Raw genomic sequence first — 16,276 nt, 5'->3', positions numbered from 1 at the left:
TCCCAGAAAATTTGTCAAGGTGAGGGAATGGGCAAGACATGCTAATCCATCTGGACAACCCAAGTAGAATCTCCAATATAAAATATTAGGTAACCCATCTGTTCTGTCTTATTATGCTAGGATGGAAATAGGGGTCCCAATCTTTAGTCAAACTCAGGAGATCACTGGGTGTCTTCAGGGCAGTCACTTTCTTAATGCACCTTCCTTAGAGGATTTAAGAATGTGACCTCACTCAACTCTCAAATACAAGTAGTCCTCAACTTACAATTCATTTAGTGACTGCTCAAAGTTACAATGGCACAGAAAAAAGTGGCTTACGACTGTTTTTCACACTTAGGACCAGTGTAGCAACTCCATGATGATGTGATAAAAATTCAGATGCTTGGCAACTGACTTGTACTTATGACAGTTGCAGTATCCCAGGCTTATGTGATCACCTTTCACAATCTTCTGACAGGCAAAGTCAATGGGAAAGCCAGATTCACTTAACAACCATGTTACTAACTTAACAACTGCAACGATTCACTTAACAATTGTGACAAGAAAGACCATAAAATGTAGCAAAACTCACTGAACTGTCTTGCTTGGCAACAGAAATGTTGGGTTCAATTACATTATAAGTCGAGGACTACCTGTATGTGCTATTTTAATCTGCAAGAGGAATGGTGGGATACAACCATAGTAACAAAAGAAGCTTGATTCTTGGCTGCCAGTAGAATTTATCAGCTTGCTTCACTTTTTCTGGCATGGTGTGGTTGAGATACATAAAGTTGCCTTACTCTACAACAGATGAAAATACAAGTCTCTCCAGCTAAAGACCGTATCTCTCTCTTCTGATGAAATAAGAGCATATACATCTTCGCTTTATCAGAATATATTGGTGGAATGCTGAATACAGGTTCAATTCCTTCATTTATCTCCACTGCTATATTCCACCTTTGTTCAAAAAAGTCTTGAATTCCAGAGATACTTTTTTTTCTTGTTTTTCTTCCAGTTTTATTGATGTCACGGTTTTAGCAGCAACTTCAAGTTCCAAACTATTGTGAAGAGAGATCACCTTCCGGCCCCGTCCCTCTCCCATTAATGCCAGAAATCTATAGCCAAGCAATTGGGAGAGTATATGGCTTTTCCAAAAAAAGGCGACAGAAGTTTAGGAAGCAGGGCTAATTCTCCTGTTTTATCCCTCCCCCTCCCTTTATTTCACACAATTAGAACAAAAAAACAACCATAAACAGGACTGAGCTTCAGAGACCAAGACAAAATGACAAATGGATGCACCTTAGGGGGAGAACAAGAAAAAGAAAGACATTCCAAATTTAAAAACAAATGGGGTGGGGTGGGGGGTACATAAGGAAATAACACAGTGGAGACTTGAGTGGCGAGAACCAGGACGTCTTGATTCTCTGACCAAGAGGCTGTCCTAGCTTAAATCTGGGAAGCACTCAACACACTCAAACTGAGTGGAGGGTGACCATGCAAAAGCCAGAAGCAGCAAACTTAATGAGACTTAGGAAAGGAGTCACACTATTATCTCACCTCCAAACATTTACACATACATATGAAAGAGTCCAGAACTGGCTGTTGATATTTGGACTTAAGCTGAGTCCAAATCTAATTCCAGGTTAGAAAGTAGGCCTTAATTTAGTCCATTATGGAGCCATTTTGATGTCACAAGCCTGATGTTAATCTGTAGGAAGGTAATTCCATGGTGGTCCTTGATGCAGAAGGCATAGCAGGGCAAATTGGCAGGGATGTCCACAGGGAGTCCTCCTGGGTCACTTACACAGTTGTCTATCAAGGTTGGGTGATGAGGAAAGAATGGCAATTTTCTTCTCCCTCCCTCCTATTCTTGGGCTGGAGGTTCATGAAGACTGAGGTAATGGGTGCTGCATGCTTTCTGGTACTATGCAGAAACTCTGCCCCCACCCCTATCAGACCAAGCACCCACAAAGACATTCCTTCATGCCTTCAAAAGATCTGTTGTGAAAAGAAAACAAGAAAGAGAGGAAGGGTTAACAGTCACCTGGCTCTAAGGTCACAGCCGTGAGAAGATTTGAAGCCCGTACACAGGATAGGATGTAGAAGGAAGAATGGTTTCCTGCCATGCCTGTCCCCTATTATGCCTCCTGAATAAGACTGTATGTTTTAACAGTCTGAAGGACTCTACTAAATACAGTGGGACCTCGAGTCACGAATGGCTCAGACCACAACCAAATCAGGTTGCAACCGAGGTTGTGGAATGAATTGTGGTCATGACCCAAGGTCCCGCTGTAGCTCCATGGGGAAGGGGAACCTCTTGAATTCCTGTCCAATGAGCAATTTTGAAAAACAAAGCATAGGTAATGTTTCTAGTTTACCATTTTGACTCTTTCCATAACAAAGACTCCAACAGCATGCATGTCAAAAAAGATCCCACCCCCATGTAGATAACTAGGGGGAAGGGTCTTTTTTATTTTTAATTCCGGATACAATATATCCCTCCCACAAAAAAAATGCTCTTTGATGGCTGCCCTTATGGCTTTTGAAAAGAAAAATGCATCAGGCAGCAAACTTTCTGGGGAAGGTGGGGATTGAGGGAAGCAGGAACTTGCAGTCCTTCCCTCAGATGATCTCCTATTGGCACTTCCTCTCAGATGGATCTGAGGAAACGTTAACACTCCAGAAAGTTCTGAGAGCACATTACTGGAACCCTGAAAGAAAAAAGAATGAAGGCCATTTATCACTTCTTTCAAAACCAACTTTTATATTACTAGAAATTTCTGACTTGGTCCAAACTGAGTTGGGGGATTAATCCTGGAATTGTCCCTAGAATTTAGCATATCTCTAACTGAGAGTTTAGGCTCTGTGAATTTCTTTGTTGCTTACACCACTTCTATAATCTGGAGATAAGGTTCAAATAACTCAGCCACATAACCCTAGAGCACATAGAGAATAGACTTGTGGAATTTGTTTTTTGGGACCAGAAAAAGAACATTTTTCATATTCCCTGCAACCTAGTTTAGCAAGGGAAAAAAGTTGCTTTTTTCTTTTTGGCTAATAATGGCAACCTCATCTGAATAGTAGCCACCATCGGTATTACTCCACTGCATTTCTATTGTTATCTTTTTTAAAAAAATGTTTGAATATTTGTCTAGAATAACTCCATTTTCCGGTAGCTACTAAATGAGGTTTGCTGAACTGATTTTGGTTGAGTGACATCAGTGCTTTAACAAGAGTACCACTAACTGAGAATTCATTTCCAGATCCAGTTCAAATTACAGCGCTTATTTATAAATGGGTTGGAACAATGATGTCTTAGGAACATCTCCTCCCATTAGTAGGACTCAAGCACACTGATTAATTTTGGAGGCCCTTCTTTGTGTTTTAAGTTGATGACTGTAAATAGAGAGTACACAGGATGACCCTGATGGGGAAAGAGACGATTCATTACCAAAGCAATAAAGGGGAAACTTTACTTGAATCCAGACGACCGGGGTGAGTGCGTGGGGGGTTATTATGAAAATGTCTCAGACAGACACTCACCTAATTCATATGAATATAAAAGAGGGAGGAGGGAACGCACAAGGTGGTGTTATAGCCAATCTAAAAGTATTGTGTGCGTTCGTGTGTGTGGAATGTATTATTTGATTTCCCCTGCCATAAGGGATCCAATACTTACTGGCCAAGTGCCCCCTAAATAAGGTCATATCCAAGAAGCCCCATATAGCATCAATTTGATGAACTATCTGGCATTCATCTTATAAAAGAGCAATATAGTAACTTGGGCATCCATGAAGAAGGATAGGTGTCTCCGATTTGCTACAGCTTCTACCAAAATTAAGAAGGTATATGTCATTTCTCATCCCATTTCTACCTCTCTAAGACACTTACAGTCCCTGGTGGCAAAGGGCTGCTGGTGGTTGCTTTAGTCTGAATGAACGCTTTCTACTATGATGCTAGGTTTATCTCGAGCTGGAGGATTCTTGTTGATATAGCTGTTCAAAGTCTTCTCCTGAAAAATCAGAGGCAGCAAAGAGAAAAAAGGTCAGAGGGACAAAGGTGATGCTCTCACTCTCTCCAGCCACTGCCAGACCACCTTGACTTACGGACTCCGATTAGAAGAGATGGTCCAAACTTGGCTCCCATCCCTCCCAATTATGTCTTCCCCCCAAAAAGAATCCAGAAACCCCAATTCCATATTCTGTCCCAATTTATACAATCCTGACAGTTTCCCAAAACTTTTAGCCCGTTGTTTCTCAGTTATTCTGGAATGTTATTCCACTGTGTCACTGAGTCTTCCAGCATTCTTCAGGAACCATGCTTTGTATTCAGGACGCGCTACTAACTTCTTGGAATGGTACTGTGCAGCTGCAATACCAGAATACATAAGAGGCACAACAATTTTAGCCAACAGTCTAGAGCTACATCATTACCGTAAAAGCTGAGTGAAAGACAGACCATAAAAGGAATACACTGAGTAATTTATTGCATTCTTAGTTATAGGAATGGGCAGCTTTTATTGTTTCAAGGGCCACATTTGTTTGGAAGGAAGGAATCCAGGAAGGCGCTAAATGACAATAGTGGGTGGGAATTAAGCAAGATGTGGGTGAAATAATGTCATAATTAAGACAGAGAAGCATGTTTTTCATTCTATTCTGCCACTTCATAGGCTCCCCAGTTTTTCTCTTTGTCTTTCTATCCCAGTGTTTCTCAACTTTGGCAACTTTAAAATGATAGCTGGGGAATTCTGGGAGTTGAAGTCCATAAATCTTCAGGTTGTTAAGGCTGAGAAACACTGCTCTATCCTGTGCCCAAGGCAAAAGGTTAGAATAGCTTAGTGTTTAACAGAGAAGTTGCAGGATGACTAGCTCGTTGCCCCTATTTCTTCCTGATCTGGCATTTAAGTTTAATTTTTAGTTTACAGTGAAGCAATGGGTTGGACACAGATCAGACCTGGTCATCTCATAATATCACACTCACCTCTACTAGCTGGTGCCAATGTTCAATGGGCTTACGTGGATTTGCCAGCATCTCAGCCCAATGATCTCTCCCAGGTGCATCAGCATCATTGCCCACTCGACACATGCCAATGACTTCATTATGCCCAATGCTGTGGAAGAAGAGACTTATTTCAGAGACAGCCTCTCACAGAAGTGGAGGAAAATGTCAACCTTACTTATGTGATTTGCATAAAAAAAAACCAAAGACTCCCTTAAGTTCATTGTCTATGATGCCATGATCCAAAAAACTTTCATTGCCATATTCTAGATTTTTACAAAATGTGTAGTCTAGCATATGGTCCTAGGTTTTCTGCAGCTCTCCCATTCAAACATTAATCAGGTCTGATTAGTTTTTTGGTATCAGCCAAAGGCTGATAGGGGCTAACATATCTGTGAGCTATTGGATTATTTGTGTGCTTTACTTCGAACTGCTATATTACGGATGCAGAGACACTGAAATATTAAGTCCCCCTCTTTAAAAATGCTATGTTTTAAGCTTATTTATGTCATATTCCATTTTAGCATCTAAAATAATATTAAGAAGCTGGGGATGGAGTTTGAAATGGATATTTAAACAAAGCTGATTTTGTTCTAACAAAGTGTATCAGGGTTCTTTTTTCTATTTCTGCAGCAAAAGAGTATGTTGAATATTTAAATACTAGTATTTAAGTACCCCTGGAAAAAACCATAGCCTTGACTATATGCACTTTTGTTGGCAGGGTGAAGCTGTGAAGGTTGGACCATAAGAAAGGCTGAGCGACGAAGAATTGAGGCCTTTGAACTATGGTGCTGGAGAAGACTCATGCAAGTCCCTTGGTCTGCAAGGCGATCAAACTGGTCAGTTCTAGAGGAGATCAACTCTGACTGCTCTTTAGAAGACCAGATCCTGAAGATGAAACTGAAATACTTTGGCCACCTAATGAGCAGGAAGGACTCACTGGAGAAGAGCCTAATGCTGGGAAAGATTGAGGGCAAAAGAAGAAAGGGATGATAGAGAATGAAGTAGCTGGATGGAGTCACCAAAGCAGTAGGCATGAGCTTAAATGGACTCCAGAGGATGGTAAAGGACAGGAAGGAACGTTCTAAAGGAATATTGTCCATAGGGTCGTGATGATCGGATACAACTTCGCAACTAACAACAACAAAGTACCCCTTTCCTGATAATCTGTTTCTCTGTATATGTATTGCATCATAAGGTCCCACCTGCCAGGACAGAATAGAGTAGAGTAGAATAGAGTAGTGTAGAATAGAATAGACTCTATGCACTGTCCTCAGTGCATAACTCTCTATTTGTCGGAGAACGTGGAGCAAACTTGGCTCTAAGTTCCACCCACTGCATCTTTGTTAAAAAAAGTAAAATGAACTCCCACAGGGCTGTAATCGTTCTCTAGTAGTTTTAATATAATTCCAGAAGATTTATTTTTTGCACTATTCTTCACTAACCTGTGAACTAACAACACAGCATCTGACTTAACAAGATGTACCAAACCAAATAACCTGAATGCCCTGACATTTCAATGTTAATTTATGTGTTGTCACAATGATTGGGGGTGGGGGTGGGGTGGGGATAAATTCAAGCTGTTCTATGAAATTGTGCAATAGCATCCATAGCTGGTAAGAGTTGCCATTATCCCTCCCCAAAACATCCTATTCTGTGTTTCCATCTTGCACGTTGTGCCCCAAATTCTGCAGTGTCCTAAAGACAGGACTCTTTCACTAAAAGTAGAATCAAGGAATGTGCTGACCCATCACTGGCTGAAATGACTTCTCTCCAAAGGGGAGAAGAAGTCTAAAGGCCCAACCAGCACTGAAGTCCCTGGGAAAGCCCTTTAAATTGTGTCTCTTCTGTTTAACTTACCGGAATTTGGGTGGATATGATATATCTTACCAATCATAATCCATGACTGCCAAGGTAATGCTGACATGCTCCATGCTGTCCTGGGGAATGTCAAAGACAAGAGCCTCATTGTAACTGGGGTTCAAAGTGTTTTTCTTGATGGAAGTCTTACGCTTCTTCAAGCGCCTCCCTTCACACATGAGGGATGCTTTGACATAGGGATCTGAAAAGATGCAGGCAAAAGATAAGAGAAAAGCACTCCAGGTTTACAGGGAAAAGAAGGCAAGCCAAATTTATACCAAGACCCTTCACCTGTAGCCTCTCTGTCGTTAACATTTTCCCCTATCCCCATTTCTGATCTGTAATTTTTATTCCTTTGAGTTCAAGGAGTTTAGACTTCCTGATTTGAGCACTGACAGGAATCTTTTCCAATGGCAACTGAACAAGGTTTTCATAGTTGTGGGAACAGTAAGTGCTTAGTGAGGACATATGCTGTCCACTACAACATATCATAAGGTCCAAAACCATATGCAAGAGAATGGCATAGCAGAACTTGCAAGGAGGCTAATCACTATTCAGAATCCCTTTCTTTATGATGCAATTTCCACAAGCAGAAAAGTAGCATTATAGAGAATAGGCTGGGCTATATATAACCTTTTTTTCCCTAATGACCTACTATTTCACAAACTTTCCATATAGTCAGCAAAATACCAGATAGCAAAATGTTTCAGGCTGGCCTTGCCCCCACAATAGACCTCTCACATAATCCAAGCTGTTTTCTTTGGCAGAAGGCATATCAGAAATATAAGTGGGGCTGTGCCCACCAAACCTAATCTGCAATTCCAGATTATATAGGAAATTTACCACCATAGAACGTAATCTACTCTTCAGTTTTCCACTACAAACATCCATAAAAGCTGGACTTGCTTTGAGAATTTCCCACTCTCTCCTGGTCATTTATAACTGCAAGTCCTCCCCCCCCCCCCTGCTCTTCCATAGAGGACTGAGCTCTGATTGTCATCATAAGCACCAAGGATCAATTTATCAAAACTGACTTGGCAATTTCTGTTAAGATGCATCCTCCAGAATCATAAACATGACAACTGTCACTGAGATGTATATCCCTAACTAGAGGCAGTAGAAAAATTCATTCTGTCTGAATGTTTATGCAAACTGATTGAGTTCATCCTTCCCAAATGTATAAGCAAACCAAAAATAAACCCCAGCTCACACAGAATACAAATTACAACTTTTTTAAAAAAAAATGTGCAAAAGGCACGGCTTAAGGAACAATGTGCCTAGAAAAAAGCATATGTTAGAAAAAGCCTATTAGGAAAAAAAAAACTATGCAAAAACATTCCAGAAAAATCACGTATAGGAAAGTATTCATTAGGAGCAATAAACAACAGCATTTACAAACTGCTGCGAAAACAGGCCAAACATCATTAACATGGTAAAAAAGAGATGCTGAATAAAACAAAAATTGACAGATTTGCTCATCTGAAGCTGAACTATGTCCTTGTAATAGCAATGAAGCATAACAGGACCCATCTTACACTTGTCTTGTTTCCTTCTCAGTAACCCGTTTCACTGCTTTTGCTGCTCTAATTCTAAATGCTGCCTCCTTTGCTGATGGCAGGGATAAGGAGCCTGATGCTCTCTAGAGGTCTCACGTTTTAGCTTTCAACCACCCTAAACAGTGTGGCAAGGATCAGGCTTTAGGAGATACATCCCAAAGATATGCAGGTAATTAGATTGCCACCTTCCACACCGGGCAATGTTCTTACTTCTGACTGACCTCAAATTCTTACCTACATTTGAATCCCCTCCTTGTTAAATCCTAGGCTTCTGTGAAGTCAACACACACACCAAAGCTGCTCCTTTCATTCCCTGCTGCCATTCTACCTCCACATTCACAAAGAATAGGATTCCAATTTACCAAAACCTTAAAATAAATAAACCAGGCCTAAGTGATTTTGCTTTTAACATGATTCAAAGCAGGGGAAGCCAGACGGACTGTAGTAGGAAAGTTAAAACTCTCCCTCCCCGGTTATGAGATTCATCTCTTAAGGCTCCCCCACATAAATATTGCCTGCATTTTCAAAACCAAGAACATTAAATGTAAAAAACTCTTCCACCGTGCAAATTCTTTCACATAATATCCCATAGCGGACTCTTCCATCCCGCCAAAGTTCCTTTTTTTGCACAGTCGAACTTAGAATAGAAAAAAGGGGAAAGAGCAGGGAGAAGTCAATTTCTGTAGGTTTTTTACTACTTTAAAAATCTGGAGTCCTCATGTTTTATTAATCTGTAGCAAACTGTAAACATATATTAGTACATTCTAATTTTTCTTGTGATTTCTTCTGCCCACTGTGCCTGACAGTTCTCCAACACTTGAATTTAGCTTTCTTTCTTCATTTTACTGTCCTTTTTCCCCTGAGTAGCCTCCCTCTAAGTCAAAGTTACTGCTCTACTGCCAATAGCCTAGCTATTTCACTTCAGGAACTACTGGTCATGACCCAAACTTCATCAGATCTGCTCACCAGAAAATCCAGTCAGGTCCATGGCTTTGAGGTTGGTAGCCTTAATGATGGTGACTGTGAGACGACCAGCAGTGGGCAGGTAACAGAGGGAAAAATTCAACTCGCCAAGGTCCGCTTTTTCCTATGAGAAGATGGGAAAAGAAATGGAATGATTTCAGATCCTTAGTTAAAGGAAAACCTTCCCTGAAACTATTGAGTTAGAGGCTGGACAATCTTCTGCCAGCTGTGCCTGGATTACATCTTGCATTGCAGATCTCACATTGGGAAGTGGGCTGAAACAGATGCCCACTTCATGCATACCACACAATTTATATATAGATAAGTCTCTAGATAAGATACTACTGATTTGCTGTATTCTGGCAATACATCGTATTATTTTCAATTCTAACAGCAGCTATATCAGGTATGAGATTAGGGTAGGTGTAATGGACTGTGAGAATAACCTTGAAGAAGAGGAGAAAAAGACACAGCCAAGGCAAAGGTCAGGTAAGAGAAATCTCAGCCCAAATCAGGGATTGAATTTGAGAAAGCAATGACCCCCCCAATGACCCTACCTAGTTCTCTTTAGAATAAAAGCAGGGAAGTGATGGTGGATGGTGGTGGGAGTTGCAAGATGAATGTCAGTCCTTCAAGGTAGATCAAACTTGAGCAGAGTCATGAACATTAAAACTACTTTTTTATATGGTTACAATAACAGAATCTTACAACTCTGAATGTGCCTCCCTCCTCCTTGTCTTTATTCTTGTCAACCCCACAATGTAGACCAGATTAAGAAATAGGTAGGCTGCTTTATAATAACAGAATCTCACATGTTTGATTGTGTTTTATTCCCCACCCTCCTATTATATTCATGTGGATTAAGAAGGTGCCTACCTGAGCAGCTTAGGTATTCCTTCTCCCTGTTTAAACCATGATTTCCTTTCATTTTTTTTGGTAACAGATATGGCCTCTCTCTTTCAAAGTCATCTCTCTTTCTCTCTACATATTTTCAGTATTTTGGATATATATCTTCTGTGATCCTTTATATCAGGCATCGTTGCTCAAAGTTTGGAAACTTTAGTCCAAAACATCTGGCCAGCACCAAGTTGCATATCTCTATTTGAGATCTGTGACAAGAATTCTATTAGACACTTCTGCAAAGCTCCTGGAAAAGAGCATTTTTGGCTGGTGGCCTGATTTAAGAACATTTTTTCCCTGCCAAAATATTCTCAGGAACTGTCCTCAGTACTCACTTCATTTGGGTCATCAGTTAGAACCCTTTTCTTTTAACGCAGGGGTCTCCAACCTTGGCAACTCTAAAACGTGTGGACTTTAACTCCCAGAATTCCTCAGTCAGCATGAAGAATTCTGGGAGCTGAAGTCCACAAGTCTTAAAGTTGCCAAGGTTGGAGAACCCTGTTTTAAAGGATAATCAGTGATATTTATATAATTGGCAAAATAGACGATTGCCATAAAAATGGTCTTCTACATTGTTGAATTATAATTCCGACCTTTGATAAATATTCCCTCCTGGTTGGAATTTATAGGAATCCAAAAATAATTGGAAACCACAAGTTCTCTTTTTACCCAACTGTAATGCGCTGATTCGCCATGTTTTAAAACTCTGAGGAAAAAAGGCAGCCTCAATCTTTCAGAGATCTGAATGCTTAAAATTTTTCTTTTGCTTTCAAAATCTGTGCAGCTTTTTATAACTAAAAAACCCCACCCCAACAACAACAACCAAACAATTTCTAGACAAACATGCCATAGAAAATAAACATGACCAGAAACAAAGCAATTCCCTCATTAAATAGTAAGAAATACCGTTAACTGATAAGAAATGCTTATCACCAGTTTGTCCACACAGCTTTTTTCCCATGTTTGCATCACACAAACACACATACACCAACATACCTCTTCATTGGAAAATATTAAGGCCACCTATCATAAGCAGAAAGTTAAAATATTTAGGAGGGAGAATCCGTATACAGATTGTCCACAGGTAGCATACAATCACAATCGAGCCCAAATTTTCCACTGCTGAACAAAATAGTTAAGTGAGTTTTGTCTCATTCTATGACCTTTCTTACCACAGTTATTAAATAAATCACTGCAATTGTTTAGTAACACAGTTGTGAATGAATCTGGCTTCCCTACTGGTTTTGTCAGAAAGTCAAAAAGGCAGTCATATGACCCCCCCAAGACACTGCAAAGGTCATAAATGTGAACCAGTTGCCAAGCATTCAAATTTTGATCATGTGACCATGGAGATATTGTAATGGTTGCAAATGTGAAAAACGGTCATAGATCACTTTTTTCAGTACTGTTATAACTTTGAATGGTCACTAAATGAAAGGCAGTGAGTCAAGGACTACTTGTACCCACTTTTTTAAAAAAAGAAAAGTCAGTCTAATACAAAGGACTGACTACCCTATTGAGGAATTTTCTCCATCTTTCATGTAGCTGTAGTCCTTGCTTACTGACCACAATTGGAATCAGCAATTCCATTGCTAAGTGCCACAGTCACTAAGCAAAAAAAACCCAAAACCAAACCCCACCATGTGACTGTCCCAGACTCATGTCACTTCTGTCATTAAGTGAATCAATGATGTTGTTAAACAGAACACCATGTGACTGACTTCCATTTCTCTTACACATTCTCTATTAATTCTGCTTGTTGGTATTTGGTTATGGAACTTGCAAAAAGGGACCATGTAACTTCAGGATACTGTCACGGTTGTAAATGCGAGTATTGGTCACAGAGTTGCTTTTTTATTCAGTGTTTGTAACTTTGAACAGTTGCTAAACAAGACAGCTGGTAAGAAAGGTATGAACATCTCAAAATAATTTTGATTTTTTTCAAAGTTGGGAGTTTCATAGCCACAGTTGCTATTTGTATTAATAGGAAGAAAACGTTGGCTTAAAAGCATGCTAGTGATCATCAACACTGGGGAAATAACCATTACGTATAGCAATTGATAAAATAAAAGTTAGATTACCAGTGCACAGGCTTGCCTATATATTTGGGATGCTGGAGAAGTTACCTTAGTAAGGTTCATGTATGATGGATAGTGGAATGATACCTTATAATCTGCAAACCTATCTGAATTAATAAAAGAAGTTCTAAACATTTGGCCCTCTCCTTTTCAATGGTATCTCAATGCCATCAGGCACATCTCTTGAGGCCTCCAGGCAAATCAGAAAGAAGACTTGTAACCTAGGCTGAAAGGGGTTAACTATCCCTTCTATTTCTGTACTATAGACATGTTTGGACTTTAGGGAGCACATTGTGGGCCCTTAATCAAATGACTGTCTGGCGGGTGTACCAAGTGTCAGAACAATCTCCCCTTCCTTGCTGTGTTTCCTTGTTGTAATTTTAATAAATTTAAAATGATCCTGACCTGTTTGTCTTGTTCAGTTGCAGCTACCTGAAGATTATCTTTTTAGGGTTTCAGAGAAGAATGTGCATTAGAGACTGAAGAAGAAAGAGAGCACATTGTGCTTTGCAAAGCACACTGACTTAACTAGATCCACATTCCTCGTTCTGAAATATTGACAAGTACACAACTTTCCTCCATAACATCTAAGTCTAATGTGAAGGTCGGCTTAGTTGAGAAAGCCTCCAATGATTGTAGTAAGACAGGTCTTATCCTACAGAAATATAGGAAGTTGTCTTATGATGAATCAGGCTATTGGTTCACTAAACTCAGGTCTGTTGACACCAGACACCATAAGAAGAGGCTCATCTGTAGCCCTTTGCTTAATCTGAAACATCCTTGGCCAGGGAACAATCCAGGCCCCCTAATAAGAGCTACTGTTTCCATCCTACTGGCCTCCAAAGCCTACTTCTTGAGAGAAAGGATAGTGTGTAAATGTGTATGTAAGAGAGGAAGGGATTCAGCCCCTTCTGGTATATACTCCATGCAATAATTGGCAATAGATTACATCAGAAATAACCTGGCATTTTGAAGAATAGAAAGACTGCAGCATAAAGGGGTGAAGCTGGAGACAATGAACAATAGATTTCAATGTCTCCATTCAAGGCTTTGATTTTCCTCCCAAATTAGATACAGTCTGCCCCTAAGTGTTCTCCAGATGTTTTGATTCCAACTTCCATTTTAGGTAACCAAATAATTCAAAACATATATCAGACTCTTGATTGGAGAAGATCCACATTGTTTCTTGTGCTCTCCCATTAAGCATGGCAACCTGGGTCCACTTATATAGCCGATCTACAGATAACTTAATAAATAATACAGACAGGATTGTTATCTTTTTAAAATATTGATACATTGCCTTTCAGACCAAATCCTTCCCAAGGTGGGTTGCTTTAGAACAATAAACACATAGAACATCAGGAAGAAAAAAAATCGATACAGCCACAATCCAAAACAAAAAAATGATTAAACTTTGAAAGAAAACTATACATACTGTCTAAGCACCTTTCTTGGCCCCTGGAGGAAGAAGTTAGGGAGGAAAAAGGATGTTTGGGTGCATGGAGAGAGGAGAAAAATATTTGAGATTAGAGGTGGTACAGCTCACCTCAGTGAAGAAAAAAACCACAGTGGTATGAGTTTACCATTCCAGTGACAGCAAAGTTTTTTTTTTAAAAAAAGGGACATCTTAATCAAAAATATAATCTGTATAGAAGGAAAATATATATGCCACAGTGCTTAATGCTGCATGCCATTCATCACCCGTAGTTGGAGATTAATCTACTCTACTTTCCTTAGGGATATCAAGCTGTACCTGTGGTATTCCTCCTTCTGGTATCAGTGTTAAAGACACAGCAGCTTTGACATAAAAGAACCAGCCAATTCCAAAACAAAAATATGGGACAAGGAATTCTACCAGTTAAGATTTCCAGTGTCATACTATGGACAAATCCCTGGAATTTCAGCCCGGAACTTATAATGAAAGCTTAGCCCAGAAACGATACCCATAATGAAAGCTCAGAATGAAAGAGAAGGCAAAGGAATTTTAGCCCTCCTCCCCCCAATGACTTAGTAGGGCATTTTTTCCTTCTCAATATTTTATGATCTTTTACCAGCTCAGTCCCATTTGCAGCCTCATCAATATGAATTAATCTCTCTCCTTTTCTTTCTTTCCCTTCCTTTTCCTCGGCAACACTCCTAAACCATCAGAGTCCAAAGGGTATCAACTGGCCCTCATCCAGGCCAAACTACAGAGGAATGCGAGGCTAAGAGTAGGAGGCCACAGTGTGATGGACCGTTGCTGGCTTAAAGGCAGGGAGATGTGTCTGGGAGGAGGAAAAGGAGAGGAAGATGAGAAAACAGCAGCCTTTCTCTAACCACAGGTAAAAGAGACACAGATTGAAGCCAGGTAAAGTATGTGCATTGAGGCTCTAATTAGAATGGTGGGGTTTTGACTCCCTATTCGGACAGCTAAGTCATAGAGAAGACTGTCATTCCATTAGGCCACTCCCCCTATATCATTCTGAGCAAACTAAACTGAATCCCAAACTAACAAAACATAAAATTCCTATATTTGCCTATTATGCTAGGCCTAAACATCTGGCCTACATAAAAATTTAGAGTGATGACTTGATTCAGGCAATGTGCTAAAATTATGGCTGCAGAAGCTGTAGATAGCTTTACAATGTGGTTCTGTTAGATAGCTGACTGGGCTTAGATAGTAATCACGTATTTAAGCCACTGGATGCACTCATCAATTTTATACAACCTGGTCCCCTCCTGAGCTGAAAATGTTACTCCCTTCCACTCTTGTGACAGTAGTATACCATTGTCCATACCTACAGCAGCCCTCTGGATCTGACAAATTTAAATATACGAAAGTGAGCTGACATGATTAATATAAAAAGCTTTTGATGATTCATCCATGATTTATTCCATTTATGCAAGTCATGACTTAAGGTGTTTCCAGAAAAGACTGATTATGCAATTGCCTTGTTTCATTTATAGATTTATATGGGGAATCTAAGTGAACACCTTCTACTTTTAACCCCCCTGTTTTCTCATTGGTTGTTCCATCTTCCCTTTTGCTGTAGAAGAGGCATTGCAAGCTGCCTTTTGAAGTGTGAGCCTGTGAATTCACTACCCAAGTGATGAACTAATATTGCATAGTGTTTCAGTACTTGTTGCTATCTCTCAGTTTAGGCCACTGAATAGTTATGAAGATAAAATGGGGATTCAGGAACCATATTCTGTACCTTCTTGAAACCAAAGATAACAAACCTGAGCAAGCCTAGAAGGAGATGGATGACTTCCATAAAATATACATTTATATATGTTCATGGAAATGCTAACCAGCAGAGGATTGCCAAGAGGGGGCGGTTATGTGATACAATTATCAAGTAAAGGAATTGCAAGCTAACACATGAAGGGCATCAGGTGGGTGGAGAGCCAGGAAATTGATAAATATAGTTTGTTTCTTTCACTATTCCATTCCTGACAGGCAGTCTAGGTGCTCCTAAGAAGCACAGATGCATTGCATCAGATCAGCCATAATTCATTCTAGGAAACACATTAAATGGAAAGCCCAGAAGAGCAAAGAAGATTCACCAAAAGCTGTTCAAAGTGACTCAGATTTTGCTCACTAATTTCACAAAATTGGCAAGTTGCAACATACTTTTTAAAAACAGGAATATAGAAAGGTGCTTGAAACAAGTCAATCTTCCATCATTGGAAGAATTATCTCCATAATACCATACTTACTACAAGGATGGCAGCTCTATAAATACTACAGACTTCTGACTATATTAGCTTGCTGATTGGGGTGAACAATAATCAAAAGGGAAAGAACAGATTTTACATCTTTCCTTTACACTGACAAGCAACAGCTCTCCCGAGGCTTCAGGGAGAGCTTCATCTTTCCCAGCCTAACTAGGAATTGACAAAGATCAATAAATTTTTTGTATGCAAAGCAAGTGCTCTGTCAGTGAACTATGGCTCTTTCAT

The 16,276-nt window shown here is 39.9% G+C and overlaps 1 protein-coding gene across 2 annotated transcripts in view; it reads right to left on the bottom strand.

Moving 5' to 3' along the window:
- Positions 1 to 1,167: 1,167 nt before the first annotated feature.
- The window catches only part of SYT3 (synaptotagmin 3), a 54,283-nt gene continuing 39,174 nt past the window's right edge, over positions 1,168 to 16,276 (bottom strand). For both annotated transcript variants that reach the window (XM_081932518.1, XM_081932519.1), the window contains exons 7-11: positions 9,360 to 9,480; positions 6,868 to 7,039; positions 4,960 to 5,089; positions 3,871 to 3,991; positions 1,168 to 2,690 (exon numbers count right to left, since the gene is read on the bottom strand). In XM_081932518.1, the coding sequence (XP_081788644.1) occupies positions 3,905 to 3,991; positions 4,960 to 5,089; positions 6,868 to 7,039; positions 9,360 to 9,480 (510 nt within the window). In that variant the 3' untranslated portion in view covers positions 1,168 to 2,690; positions 3,871 to 3,904. The remainder of the gene's footprint in view (positions 2,691 to 3,870; positions 3,992 to 4,959; positions 5,090 to 6,867; positions 7,040 to 9,359; positions 9,481 to 16,276) is intronic.

This window comes from Natrix helvetica (assembly GCF_964273705.1).
Source record: "Natrix helvetica genome assembly, chromosome: Z".
In the NCBI taxonomy this organism is placed as follows: Eukaryota; Metazoa; Chordata; class Lepidosauria; order Squamata; family Natricidae; genus Natrix; species Natrix helvetica.
Note: the sequence above shows the minus strand (reverse complement) of the source record. Positions and strands in the feature narration are given on the sequence as shown.